General features: G+C 43.4%; 2 protein-coding genes across 2 annotated transcripts; both read right to left on the bottom strand.

Annotated features, from left to right (window-relative positions):
• Positions 1-351: 351 nt before the first annotated feature.
• Positions 352-4,076, bottom strand: kcnk7 (potassium channel, subfamily K, member 7). Its single transcript, XM_053416744.1, has 3 exons — positions 3,740-4,076; positions 3,005-3,400; positions 352-626 (listed from the first exon to the last, which is right to left on the bottom strand). The coding sequence occupies exons 1-3, from the start codon at positions 4,074-4,076 to the stop codon at positions 352-354; spliced, it is 1,008 nt and encodes a 335-aa protein (XP_053272719.1).
• A 138-nt stretch (positions 4,077-4,214) lies between these two features.
• Positions 4,215-13,649, bottom strand: taf6l (TAF6-like RNA polymerase II, p300/CBP-associated factor (PCAF)-associated factor). The gene is made up of 12 exons (XM_053416585.1): positions 12,613-13,649; positions 11,430-11,598; positions 11,201-11,287; positions 10,940-11,090; positions 10,772-10,822; positions 9,882-9,976; positions 9,725-9,799; positions 8,930-9,150; positions 7,302-7,434; positions 6,649-6,777; positions 5,425-5,921; positions 4,215-5,333 (listed from the first exon to the last, which is right to left on the bottom strand). The coding sequence occupies exons 2-12, from the start codon at positions 11,574-11,576 to the stop codon at positions 4,985-4,987; spliced, it is 1,935 nt and encodes a 644-aa protein (XP_053272560.1). The 5' UTR covers positions 11,577-11,598; positions 12,613-13,649; the 3' UTR covers positions 4,215-4,984.
• Between the last annotated feature and the right edge of the window lie 1,015 nt (positions 13,650-14,664).

Raw genomic sequence — 14,664 nt, 5'->3', positions numbered from 1 at the left:
ATCCTGATTTTAAGTTTTCTTCAGTATCACAGTAATCCAGTGATACTTAGCATCCATGAATGTAGCGCTATGAGGAACTGCTCACTGTTAATTCAGCTCATTTTAATGGTGCCACTTTACCAACATGAGCCACAGTTTGTTAGTGGAAGACTGATGAAGGTAAAAAAAATTAAAAAAAATGAAATTCAGAAGTCATCTTCCACGTGTATGGTGGCCAACATTTGACCACACAGACTCTGATAATAAATATAACACAATGATATAAGAGGAGAGCATCAAGTCTTTAAATATTTTGACATTGGAGTTGTATGAGTCAGGCGCTGATATCATGTAGACATATATGTGTGAAAGTCAGGTGCTTTTGAGAGTTGATGTTCTGGGTCTCTGAAAGTCTGAACACGGGCTCATTAGCTGTAATGGAATGGAGGAGATAGTACAGATGGACAGGGAGTACTGGGGCTCCTCCTCACAGTTGTCTTCACTTAATGTCAATTCACTGAGATGGACACCTTCCAGCTCTGTATACTGCAAACCAGAGAAGTGCCTCATCACCGCACGGACCCGGGGAACCTGCAGGACAGTATCCTTGAGGGTCATGATCACCACCAGGCCCACCAGCAGATACCCTGGACAGAAAGAGTTTTCTTTTTTTTAGGTTTTAAAATGAATGTCTTGTTTGTCCACAGGCATATTAAAAAAATGCACCTGACACCTGTTTTTCAAGGCTGATTCCTACATTATTCATTCATAATCTTCACATTACTATGAGGATTTTAGGCTGCTAAAAGTTCCACCATGTTCACCAGCTGCTCGCGGGAATGTGTGTATGTCTGTGGTTTGTGGGCAGTGACTTCATCAAGTTGTTTCACTGCTGCTTATTAAGAGTCCAAATTATTCGGCAAAGTTAGGGGAACGTTGTTAGGTGAACAGATTGTGATGATTATCTTTTTGTTACTTTACTGACTTCTTTAATATGATTAACAAATATACAGTTAGGTCCATAAATATTTGGACATTGACACAATTTTCATCATTTTGTCTCTGTACACAACCACATTAGATTTGAAATGAAACAATCAAGATGTGCGTTAAGTGCATACTTTCAGCTTTAATTTGAGGATATGTACATCCGAATCAAGTGAGCGGTGTAAGAATTACAACACATTTTATATGTGGCCCTCCCTTTTTAAGGGAGCAAAAGTAATTGTACAAACTAACATAATCATAAACGTAATTGTCACTTTTAATACTTGGTTGCAAATCCTTTGCAGTCAATGACAGCCTGAAGTCTGGAACCCATAGACATCACCAGACAATGGGTTTCGTCCCTGGTGATGCTCTGCCAGGCCTCTAATGCAACTTTCTTCAGTTCCTGCTTGTTCTTGGGGCATTTTCCCTTCAGTTTTGTCTCCAGCAAGTGAAATGCATGCTCAATTGGATTCAGGTCAGGAGATTGACTTGGGTATGGCAGAACATTCCACTTCTTTGCCTTAAAACCTCTTTGGTTGCTTTCGCAGTATGCTTCGGGTCATTGTCCATCTGCACTGTGAAGCGCAGTCCAATGAGTTCTGAAGCATTTGGCTGAATATGAGCAGATAATATTTCCCGAAACACTTCAGAATTCATCCTACTGCTTTTGTCAGCAGTCACATCATCAATAAATACAAGGGAACCAGTTCCATTGGCAGCCAGACATGCCCACGCCATAACACTACCTCTACCATGCTTCACTGATGAGATGGTATGCTTTGGATCATGAGCAGTTACTACCCTTCTCCATACTCTTCTCTTCCCATCATTCTGGTACAAGTTGATTTTTGTCTCATCTGTCCATAGGATGTTGTTCCAGAACTCTACAGGCTCTTTTAAATGTCATTTGGCAAACTATAATCTGGTCTTCCTGTTTTTGAGGCTCACCAATGTTTTACATCTTGTGGTGAGCCCTCTTTATTTGCTCTGGTGAAGTCTTCTCTTGATTGTTGACTTTGACACAGAAACGCATACCTCCTGGAGAGTGTTCTTGATCTGGCCAACTGTTGTGAAGGGGTCTTTCTTCACCAGGGAAATAATTCTTCTGTCATCCACCACAGATGTTTTCCGTGGTCTTCCGGGTCTTTTGGTGTTGCTGAGCTCACCGTTCTTTCTTTTTAAGAATGTACCAAACAGTTGATTTTGGCCACACCTAAAGTTTTTGCTATCTCTCTGATAGGTTTGTTTTAATTTTTCAGCCTAATGATGGCTTGCATTACTGATAGTGACAGCTCTTTGGACTTCATAATTAGAGTTGACAGCAACAGATTCCAAACACAAATACTTCACTTGAAATGAACTCTAGACCTTTTATCTGCTCCTTGTCAATGAAATAACGAGGGAATAACACACGTCTGGCCATGGAACAGCTGAGCAGCCAATTGTCCAATAACTTTTGGTCCCTTAAAAAGGGGGTGCCACATATGAAAAGTGTTGTAATTCCTACACCGTTCACCTGATTCGGATGTAAATATCCTCAAATTAAAGCTGAAAGTCTGCACTTAAAGCACATCTTGATTGTTTCATTTAATCCATTATGGTGGTGTACAGAGCCAAAGGGATGGAAATTGTGTCAATGTCCAAATATTTATGGACCTAACTGTATATAAATATATGTTATAGATGATAATTATCAGAAGGGGGCCTCTAAATACCCCATTTAGATTGTACTAAAGCCCTTCCATATTGTTTTCATTTATATTATACCATAACTAATAATTGTTAGTATATAATAATATTCTCCATGATGTCACTTGTCGTGTGATGACGAATCATTTTCAAATCAAAATAGACTTCAGATTGTCTATATTATCTTGGAAAAATAGTTTTCCAGACTCTCTCTCTCTCTCTCACTCACACGCACACGGGTGACGACAAAACTCTACTTCCAGCTTTTTGGAAGGATAACCATTTAATGCAGGTCTATGTAAGAACACACAGATACACACACACTCAAGCATGTTCTTCTTCTTACATGTGGTGAGGAGTTTGAGTGTGTCGTTGGCCAGCGGCCCCCAGCTCTCCCCCAGCGACTTTCCTCCCTCACCAATGGTGCTCAGGATGACAAAGCAGGAAAAAAAAGCATCCAGGAAACTCCAGTCTGGCTCCACTGTACAGACCACGAGGGCAGGGAGGAAGAAGAGGAGGAGGAGGACGAGCACAGAGAGGAAGCTGGCGTGGACGAGGGCAGCATGGCCGTAGGGTAAGCCCCAGTAAATCTGCAGGTGGTGAACAGGGGAGTGGGTGACAACAGGGAGAAGGAGGTTGGAGAGGACTGAGAGGAGGAACAGGGTGGAGGGGATCCCCAGGGTGCAATAGAAGATAAAGAAAAGTTTGGCTTCATCTGATTTAGGGCTGTCAGAGTCAGAACCTGGGGCAGAAGAGAGGAGAGACTGGCTTTAGGTCTCGAACCCAACCATCATAAACTTCCATCACAAGAGAGAGAAGTGACCAAACTCAATGAGAAAGATTGAGAGGATATAAAAGCTTTTAAAAAGGAGTATAAAGATATTTCCCCACACTCATTTATCAGATATGTCAAACATTGACTGGTTCCAGCCCCTCGTATATGAGGATTTGCTGTATTTCATGTCTTGTATTCTAAATTCAGCATATTTGGGCTTTGGCAACTGTTAAAGGGCATTTCCATTACAATAGTTACAGATAATCAGTCATTCATTCACTGACACATTTCTATGCTGCATCTCACCCATAGTGGTCAGAGTGAGGATGACAAAGTAGAGAGATGAGAGGAAGTCATCGTGCTTCTCATCAGCGTCAGCCGATAAAACTGATTCACGGCTGTGGTGAGCGGAGAGAGCTTTCCCCAGCAGCTCGCTCAGCTCGTTCTCCTCAACACAGGGGTTCTCCTGCAGGAAGGAGCGCTGCAGCTGCTCCACCTCAGCTCTCAGCTCCTTCTCCAGCGGAGCCTCCACCACGGTGAACACTGCGCCTCCCAGCAGGATGAAGAGCAGGTAGCAGACAGCCAGGCAGGAGAAGACATTGGCCTGAATCAGCAGTCCAAGTGAGGACCCAAGCTGGGCCATTGTGGCTTCTAGCTGCTCGGTTTCTCTACAGACTGCAACCAGATACTGGAGGCTGGTGAGGCTTTAAATATTTAGAGAGGTAGAGAGAGTCACAGACAAAGAGACAGATCAACTGACAACCATTATTGGACTCAAAAAGGAAAAAAATAAAGGTTTGTTTTATTCTATGACAACTTTTTTTTGTCATACAGTAATAAATGCTGTCCATTTGTTCCAACACTGCTCAGCAGGTGATCAGTCTCACTGCTTCGGTCCATAGCAGTTTCATGTCCTTTTTTCTGCTTCTCACGTTTCCTCTGTGTGTAGTCTACAGGTCATGACGCTCAGCTTCGGCAGGCTTCAGCAGAGTCACACTGAAACATTTTGCTCAGTTTGCTCCTTTCATCATGTATTCATTCAAGAAAATAGTGCCATTGTTCGGGAAAATATACCTCATCAAATCCACAGTCTTGTGCCTAAAATATTTGTCCAGTAGCCAAGTAGTTGTTCAAATGAAAACTTGTTGAAACAGTTTTGATAATTAAGTTACTGATTGAGTAACATTTTCAACACCTGCATCTCTTCGTACAAAAACTCCTGCATGTAGTTTTTTTTGTCAAATGTTTCTGATGGTTTCACTTTGTAAGTTAGACCATCCCAGTACAAACTGGTGCAGTCTCCTGCTCAGTCTCCTGCTCAGGTGAGGAGGAGTGCACGGCTTTCGGAGATGACATTGTCATTCAGTTTTTACACACAGTGGGGTTTAAATCAGTTTGAATAGTTTTCTATAATGAATCAAAATCTGTACAATTTCAACTATGAAAATATCATCACAAAAGACTAAATATTGGGAGATAAGGATGAAAAAACAGAAGTCTTCACAGTCCACTCTGCAGTGATGCAGTCTATTAAAGTCTGTTCCCTCTGCTCTACAGAGGCAAGTGAAGAGAGTAATGGGAACATGCCCAGCGGCGTACAGGTTTGCCCACCCTCCCGATGACAGGCAGTTTGTGGGCGTAGGCACGTGGTGGGATGGCAGCGAGAGGTGGAGTCGGGGCAAAAGTGGTCTGGAAGGGGCGCCGGCCTTGACAGCGTCGGCCCATTTGCCGACCACCGATTAGAAAGGTGATTGCCGGAGGGCTGGCCTGAGGAGATGTGAAACGAGCTTTGGGGAAAACGTCACGAGACAGTCCTGCCGAACGCTGACCTGGACGTGATGAGGAAGATCTGGAGCGCTGGACCGAAGAGGTGGAGGATGTGGAGGAGCGAGTCAGGGACCTGAGGGAGAAAAGGAAGTCAGAAAGATTTAGAAGTGCAAACAGCAACCGAATCATTTATGTTTGAAAAAGAGGTGGAGTCATTAGTTCACCTTGTTGCTCCTGTAGCAGCCAGGCTAGGTGGGGCGGGGTCGGTGCGAGGACTCCCATCGTGTCTAGGGCTGATGTTGAGGTTAGCAGTCAACTGTGGCATCTTACGGGTGGTGTCAGGGTTGGAGACGTGGCCGGGAGGTTCCTTCCTGGTTTCGCTGAGCTGGAACGGTATGCAGGGAGGGTAGCTGCCAAACCCTGGCCCAGTGCTAAACCTGACAGCCAGGCTGTCTCCAAAAAAGGAGTAGAGCTCAGAGTACATGGCAGGGAGAGGTACCGGGGTCCACTCCTCCCAGGGACAGCCCGCCCCTCCAGCCTGGAGGTGGCTGGCGATTCCAAGGGTGGCCTCTGACAGAGGCTCTGGAGGGGGGCTGAGTCCAGGGGAGCTTACCCTGTAACCCATAGCACCCACCACAGAGCCTGTCTGACCACTGGAGCCACCCTCTGCAGGCTGAGACAGGGACAGAGCCTTCATCTTCAGCAGGCGCTCCACTGCCACCTGCAGGACAGACAGGAGAACCATCTGACCATGTACGTGAGAAATGCTGTGATGTGTTTCCAGTCTGTCAGTAATGTGAGGACCTGGAGTCCTCAGAATATTTAGTTCTTAACTATGAAAGCTGCTTCGAACATTCACAGTCCCCAAAAGATCATTTTTCTACGGTGACACACAAGATGCAGTATTTCATTATAAAAATATAAATAGCTGTGAACATTCATGCTCCCAAGAATATATAATTCTGACTTGAAGTCTGGAGGATGTGAGCAGGAATTGATCTGTACTTTCTCTGCAGTTTGCCTTTCACACATGGAACAATGCAGCAGGAGAATCTTTGCTCAGACACGTTCACAAAAGCCCAGAAATCTCCGGAGTGTTCAGGTAAGGGGACGTGAAGCAGGCAGAAGCAGGATGTAATGCATTCATTCCGCTAAGGAGGTCAGGTGATTTTGTTTACAGCATATGGACACTTGTGTCAGCTCTTATTACTAAAATGTCTCTAGCTTCTACAGGTATGACACCGCTGCTTCTTTAGATATTTGCACTCTTTTTGTGAATCCTTCAAAGGATCTCCTGCTGCGTTCTCACATCGGACAATTTTCTAGGGGGGTGGTAGGAAAAGAGTTCAGTGCATGTCTGAAAGAATTTTGATGAGGTGACCACCTCATTAAAGCCACTTATTATCAGGAAGCCTTGTAGCTAATCACATTGTCAGTGCAGTACTGACCAGAATGGCTCCATAGACCTTGTGTCCATCTGCTTTGACCTGAGCATTGGAAACAGAATAATCGTCTAGCACAGCCTGGAGGTTGGCCCAGTAGGCAGGAAGGTGTGGAAAGAGAACTCTCTCAACTGCCTGCAAAGAAAAACACAGTTTTAGGAGAAGGAGACAAGACAACACTTATCCAAGTACTCAGGAAAATACTAAATATATATTAAAAGCAATGGAAAGGAGCCAATCTACAGTGTAAAATGCCAAAGATACTAAATTATTCACCTTCCACAATTCAGCAGAAATTTACATCAAATGATGCCCAACAAATGCTGAATATTTCAATTTCAGGATGAAAGATGTTGAGATCTTGAGTTTGAATAAATGACAAGAGGATGCTAAAAAATGAACTGTAACAGGCATGTGGAGAATACAGAGACTCATACCATGAGTCTCTGTAAAGAACATTCCAAACCAGACTCTGAAACTTCTATAAATTTGTAATATTTGGTAAATCAAATTGTATTCATTTACTTTGTACACTACAGTTTGTTGCAACTACTCATCAGTCACAAACTCAACTGTTTATCTTTAAAGTGACAAAGACGTCAGTGTAGACAGCTTTAATGCAGAAGTACAAGATTCATAGATGGAAATGGAAAACATACTTTCCATCCAAGAGCATGAAGCCCCACGACGGCTCCATAGTGGGAGCAGAGCGGTCTCACTGGATCAGACAGGACCTTCTGTAGCGACAGCAGGATCTGGTGATAGAGACCACTCACCAGGTCACCATGGGTCCTGGAGGGAAGACACAGATAAACAAGACTCAGGTTAATAACACAGGTTAAGACCCACAGAGGTAAAATACCTGGAGAAGCCTCTAGGACGACAAGTGAGCACTTCCTGTTAACCATGTGAGTATTTACCACTCCTGAAGATACCAACACAACAGACTAGATTGATCAGAAGATGACAACTCCCCCAGCACCCAGAAAATGACTGAAGAACGGATCATTAGGTCTTGTCCCACTTATGTGAAGTCATAATATTTCTCTCAATGATAAAAACAGCTGACTGTTATTTAACCACACACACACACACACACACACACACACACACACACACACACACACACACACACACACACACACACACACACACACACACACACACACACACACACACACACACACACACACACACACACACACACACACACACACACATTAAGTAACATACAGCAATAAACAAGAAAGGCATGTACTATTGTTTTGAATCATTTAAGATGAAAATAATCTCTGATTGTTGCATGGTAGTTTCTGTAGTGCAGGTTTTGAGTAGTCAGTGATCCTGTAATTCAGTGCCAGCCATGACAACTGAATCATTTCATATCCATGCAATGTACAATACTGTGCGCTATCATTGGGTTACTTATTGATGGATGCAAAGACAGTAGAGCTGTAATGATTCTCCAACCGAGACAGATATCACGGTCCAAGCGTCCACGATTTTGTGTCATGATTCCAGAAAACAGAACCGTGACACGTCTCCCTGCCCGATCCCACACGCTGCCACCAGTACGGATATACAAGCCCAGGTACAGGTAGGGGCTCTGCACCAGGATCTTCACCATCTGGAGGAGTCTGTTGGGCTCCCATTAGGTTACTACTTGGCCACACTGGCTGCAGTTGAGTCACAGAACGACTGCTTGTTGTGGAACGACTGCGTGTCATTGTTCACACGTGTCTGCTGCAGTTCTGCAAGGTTTGCCTTGAAAATGGCCTAAAATTTGTTAGTGAGTGAGAGTTTAGTAGAATTTGTAATGTTTTGTAACTTTTCTTGTGTTTTGGGACATTTTTTGTTTACGTACTTTATTTATGTCAAGTCAAGATCAGCATGATGAACAGAGAATAAATACTGGACTTTTAGCAGGTGGACTGAAGCATGAGTCAAATGAACGTTAATGTTGCTCTATGTTTGCTGAATAGGCAAATGTTTGATAAAACGTTTGCTTAATTAACTTTGTAGTTAATTACTACAGCTTATTAATTTCCATTTTTTTTCTTCTTCAAATCACAAATATTGTCCATAAAGTCTGGAAACAACCAGAAACAGAAAATATAGCAGTGAGTCTGAACTTATTAGTGATCTGCTAATTTAAGACCTATGTCTTAATACATTACTTGGTGTTCTTTTGCATATTACAAATCCTGCTTACATAAGTATGTACAATATATACAATGTGTTATTAGGCTCCCATGTATGTGAGAGCGGCTGACTGTGATTTGCTCACCAGAAGATGTGGCTGAGGAGCAGCGCAGCATAGTCCCTGAGGGTCCAGTGGTCGTTGAGCGGGTTGATTGAAGCAGCTAGTGGCTCCAGGATGCAATACATGACACTGGAGACCAGACTACGGACATACGAGCCCAGGTACAGGTAGGGGTTCTGCACCAGGCTCTTCACCATGTGGAGGAGTCTGTTGAGCTGCTCCAGGTCATGGCTGACTGACTTCACCTGGACGGACAAGATCGAAGGATCAACATGTGGATGATGCGGACAGCAGCTTCAACAGAGGGGCCATTTCCAAGACATGCAACAGTTTGATAATTTGATAAATGTTTCTGTATAAATAGAATGAATTAAATACATTAAATAATGAAATGACATGAGAACACATTGTTCTTGGCTAACAAATTTTAAGAACTTTCAGGGCATTTAAAACTTTCAAATGATATGTTACTGTTCAAATCAAAGATTGAAATGCTAGTTTACTAATGACATGATCTCAGGATCCTCAGAGGAAGACAACCCAGCTACAGTGGGCAGCCTCTGCTTCAGTACTGCTCATGTACAGTCAGACCCACAGGGAAAGAGTAATGTTGGTTCTATTGTGGCTGAATGTCGGTATGTTAAGGAACTGACAGAACAGCCGAACTAGCTCTGGTCTATAAACGGCTGTTAAATTTAGTTGAGGCTGAGAATCAGCATCAGTTACTACAACTTAAGTCAGTTTGGTCCAGTGTCGATATCACTGGATGCTATTAGTTGACGCATCTAAAAATTGCATGGATGCATCATGAAAACGTACCCCGCTGATGACATAGACAAAGTAGGGTAGTAAGGCAGCGATCCTGGAGTTGGACTGGAGGTCCAGCAGAGCCACCTGAAACACGCAGGAGGAAAATGTAAGGTTGTAACATTGTTTAGCTGCACAGAATGTGAGCCTGTGTTCCGCAGCAGTGTACCTTCATAAGGTGGGGGTCCTCTCCCAGGATGGCCCGAGTGATCTGCTGGTAGTACTTCAACAAGTCGTCTGACAGAGTTTGCACTGCAGTGGGTACTGAGACAATTCAACAGTAAGGTCAGATCAATGCTCCCTCCACCTGGCTTACACTGACCTACTTATCAAAGGCAGAAATCCATTCAATAAAGAAAAAACTGGGAAGGGGCAAAGTGGACAAGGTAAGCAGCGCTGGACGTGAGTGACTGTCCGTGACGTCCTTGGGCCATAAAATAAATACAGAGTGACACAGACTCGCCAGGCACCTTTACCACAGAGGGTTCTTTGAGGTGGAGAACTTTTTCCCTTCAGATTCTCCTGAAGTGAGCATTAGTGTGGGGGAGCGCCATGGGGGTCCCGAGACAGATCGGTTTGAGACATTAGCTCCAGCTCAGTTATGCTCACAGCTGGAGCTCTGGGAGCCGAGATGATGCAAGTGCCAGGCAGGGTGGGCAGTCTCAGAAGGGTTAACTTAATGTTAGTCAGAATATTAATGTTACGGAAAGTTAGAATATGCTGTAAAGCTCTGTAATTACCATGAATATGTTTTCCACAAAATGTACAACAAATAAAGAGGGACACACTGCCCTCCCTACAATAATGTCCATTACCCAGGTGTGTGTGTGTGTGTGTGTGTGGTGGCACTGACTACCAGTGGTGAAAGCAAATCGTTACTACCATTAACCGTCAGTAACAGTTCAACCTCATCACTGCAGTAAACAAATACATCCTCTTACCAGTGTACGTGAATGGGTATGTGATATACACTTTCAGGTGTGTTAGTATGGAAGGACAGTTTAAAATTGTGCTGTAAAACATTTGTGTAGATGTAGCCATAGTGTAGTAGACGCTCACCGGTCCCTTGAGGCTCCAGGTTGCCTTTCCCATCCAGGTAAGACACATTCACTGACAAGAAATCAGAATAAAACAGAAGAAATAACTTGTGAGATACACATAACATGGACTTTCAGTAGCGTCATGGACAAATCTGTCTGCGGTTTGTTCAAGCAAAGTGGGTCATACCTCGTACCATGGTCTCAGCACAGCCTTTGGGAATGTTAGTGGCCAGAGCCAACTCCACCAGGTTGATTTCCCGATCCTCAACGAAGAACAGCTCTCCTTCTTTCACTGAGCGGAAAGGCAGTGCATCCTGAGCCCCATAGCCACTGATGACCTGGTGAACAGACAGAAAGAGAGCGTGAAGGCAGAGAGACGTATAGAGCGGACACATAACTGACCAGAGGAGAGAAGAACCACTGTGAACATTACAATTCAGACACTTACCTCCACATTGCTCCAGTGCAGAGCTCTGTTAAAATCTTCCACCGTCAGCTTCCTCCTCTTGGCGTGTCTCATGAACTGTGAACTGCTCTGTGTAACCCAACAACAGAGGAGCGACGTGAAAAACTCACAATGAACTCATTATACACGTAAACACTTTTACATATTTTCTGCATTGAATATGAAAACCTGACGAGGCACACGTTATCCAAGCTTGCGAGGCAGCACCGACCTGTGTCGCCTCCCTGAGCCGGTAGCACACATCCTCAGCCAGCAGAGCAGCCACATCGTCGCCGAGCTCCACGCCAGAACTCTCTGCCATGAACTTGACAGACTCTCGGGGAATCTCGGCGAAGCGGCGCTCCTCCCGGTCCGCCATGCTCCCAGCGACCGCTCAGACACTGGCAGAGAAAACACTTCACTTTAAAGGGTCAGTGGGTAGAATTTGTGTGACATCTAGTAGGGAAGTTGCATTTCACAGCTGAATAGTAAGACTAGAAAAGCGCTATGTAAATACAAAACCATTTACCAATACCCCTCACCTCACTCTGTGGTACCCTTCATTTGCCATTAATACTCAAAAGGGTGTTTAGAATGTCCAGACTGGGCTACTGTAAAAACATGGAGGCCTCTGTAGAGGGGACCCACTCCTGATTTAAATATAACGTATTTAAATATAAAGGGCCCATTCTAGGGTAAAGAAAACAACAATTCGTAGAATTGAGATGAAACACACTATTGTAAATATCACTAGGACTATATATATATATATATATATATATATATATATATATATATATATATATATATATATATATATTCATCATTTCTGCCAATAAATCCCTTTAACCTAAATCTTACACACTGGACCCTTAATAAACACTGCTACTCTTCTTGGGCCAGACCAAACCTGGCTGTTGTATTAAAGTTTGCATTAGAACTGCATCACATTAGTGAAACACCCTTTCCCCCGATTCAAACTAATCTCCTAAAGGATTCATTAAACGTACTGACTTCTAGTATATACTCTGCACTGGAGACGATAAGCCAAAAACTTCTTCAGTTAGCACATATGGAGACAGATCATTTGCACACTCCTCTCTGGAGGAAGCGGCCAGCATGGACTTGCTATGTAGCATGCTAGCTAAATAAAACCTGGGTTCTGACTAGTTCCACGAAGAGACAGGTTAAAAGTAACTGAAGCACTAACTAACTAGGTTTATCCTTGTGTCAATGACTGTTGAAGTATTAGCTATACTGAGTGGGAAGCAGCCCATCAATAATGGGTCTGAGCCATTACCAGTTTGCAGCTAGCTACTACCTCCTAACGTGAAGGTGATGAACCAACACGTAGCGGTCTATGAACTGCAAAGAAAATCTCATAAAATGAATTATTTACTTGAATGGGACTTTACCTTCTTCACGCAAAAGGTTGAAGATGGAAATGATTCAAGTCAGACGGAAAGTTCCCATCAGCGCTGCTGCTGTGCTCTGTGTTCACGGTGCCACAACAAAACAGTGTGAGGGTGGCAAACATCCGTCAAGGACTTCAAATTAAGACACCCCCTGGAGCACTTCCGGTCTGCATTTGGTTTGTGGGTCATTTTATGCGTTGAAAACAAAATGTAGCAACCTGAATATACTTTCCATTGAATTGAAATGAGTTTGATTAAAGCCCCCGTCAAACAGTTTATCTGTTGTGAACCTGATTCTACTACAGCACCGGAGCTCATTTAACAGTGCTGCAGAATGGAGGGAGAAAACTTCTGTTGCCAACCCCTCAGTAAGGAAAGAAGCTATTGGCTGTCCTAAAAGTCGCTAGATGTCGCTAAATGACGCCATCGCCTAATTTGCATAATGTCATGGTCGCTATAGGACGTACAGAAAAAAACACCCTAAATATGTTTAGAACTTAAAATAAGCTTTCTTCTACAGAAGCGTATTACATTCACTTCACACAAAAAATATTTTGTTTTTCTGAGATAATTATCTCAGAAGTTCCGAGACAAATGCCCCAAAAAATTAAAAATAAAAGTGAATGCAATACGCTTCCGTATTCTTCTGTTGATTCTTTTTTTTATCTTGCCATTGAAATAGGCCATCACTTCTCAAAATAACTTCATGACTTTAATGCTGTATCTAGACCCACATACATAAATCGATTTTGTCCTGTATTATTAAATGTTAGAATATATAATTTTATCAAAAGGCTGTTATGTGGGATGGAACTTCTAGCTCTAGGTCCGGACTTGGGACCGGCAAAATGATCCAAAAGAGATACTCTGGCAGAGCAAGTTATTTTTTTTTTCTTCTTAAGTTTTGGTTTAGTTTTCAGGGCCCTGAAAGGGTTCAGTTTCACCACGTTCCACACGGGAGATGTGGACTCTGCATCGATGAAGAGACTGATTTCAATGACTCATGAGTCATGACTCATGTTTTCCAGTGACAGTGAAGATACATTGACTCTTACATCCCGCTCTGTAAGCCAGTGCAGGATCAGCGGTGGCTTTGCGCATGTGCGATTCATTTGCAGTCTGGAGGACGCGGAGTGTGGGTATCCTCTCTGCTCTAACTGCAGGACTCCAGGCTACTGGGAGACTGAACGCCTGTGAGTGCGTTGGGACGGAGGGGCTCACGGCAGCAACCGCTGCTCGTTGAGGACAGTAACTGCAGAACGATACGTGCTTTCACGTCAGTCTCCAAAACACCAGAAAGTCTCCAATATCACCAGAAAAAGTCGCTAGATTTGTCGCTAGTAGCTTTTGACAAAAAAAGTCGCCATGAGGGTATGGAAAGTCGCCAGATTTAGCGACAAAGTCGCATTGGCAACACTGAAAAACTTGTTCCGTATTCTACCAGTGACGTACCAGGAGGCAAATACGGTGTCCGAGAGAGCTCAAGGCACTGCAAATTCATTAAACACATTCAAATAGAAAAAACACCTGCAAATTAGGCAAACAATTTCATCAATTTGAGGACACATGTGCTGCAAAAACTCACAACGCAAATCAAAGAGACGCGCTGCAAATAGAGAGAAACGACACTGGAAATGTTTCCCAAAAAAGTGATGAACCTGGCTGACAAATGCTTGGGGTTATTGTTGTATTGGGGTTATTGAGGTCTGCAGCTTCGCAGTTAGTATGGGCGCTTTTTCTGAGAAGCTAACAGCCATCAGTTTGCTTGCCTCTTATAAATGTCATATTGCTGAAGTCCTGCTTGATGTCATGATCAGTGAAATGTTTTCCAGGGAGCAGAAGTCCTTCTCATTGTCAAACTGCATGAACATTATAATCTGGAATCCTGGAATCATGATCAGTCCACATAACTTAGAAAAGGGAAAATACAAATACATGGCACATGTTACTCCAGATCTGGATTCTACTAAATTGAATTGTTTTTCACGGTCTTCACCCAGAAGGTCGTAACAATAGGGTTGTCCTCTTCTCCAAACAGACCCTCTGCCACGG

This window comes from Pleuronectes platessa, chromosome 23 (genome assembly GCF_947347685.1).
Source record: "Pleuronectes platessa chromosome 23, fPlePla1.1, whole genome shotgun sequence".
Classification (NCBI taxonomy): domain Eukaryota; kingdom Metazoa; phylum Chordata; class Actinopteri; order Pleuronectiformes; family Pleuronectidae; genus Pleuronectes; species Pleuronectes platessa.
The sequence above is the reverse complement of the archived record's forward strand: the minus strand, read 5'-3'. Positions and strand labels throughout refer to the sequence as shown.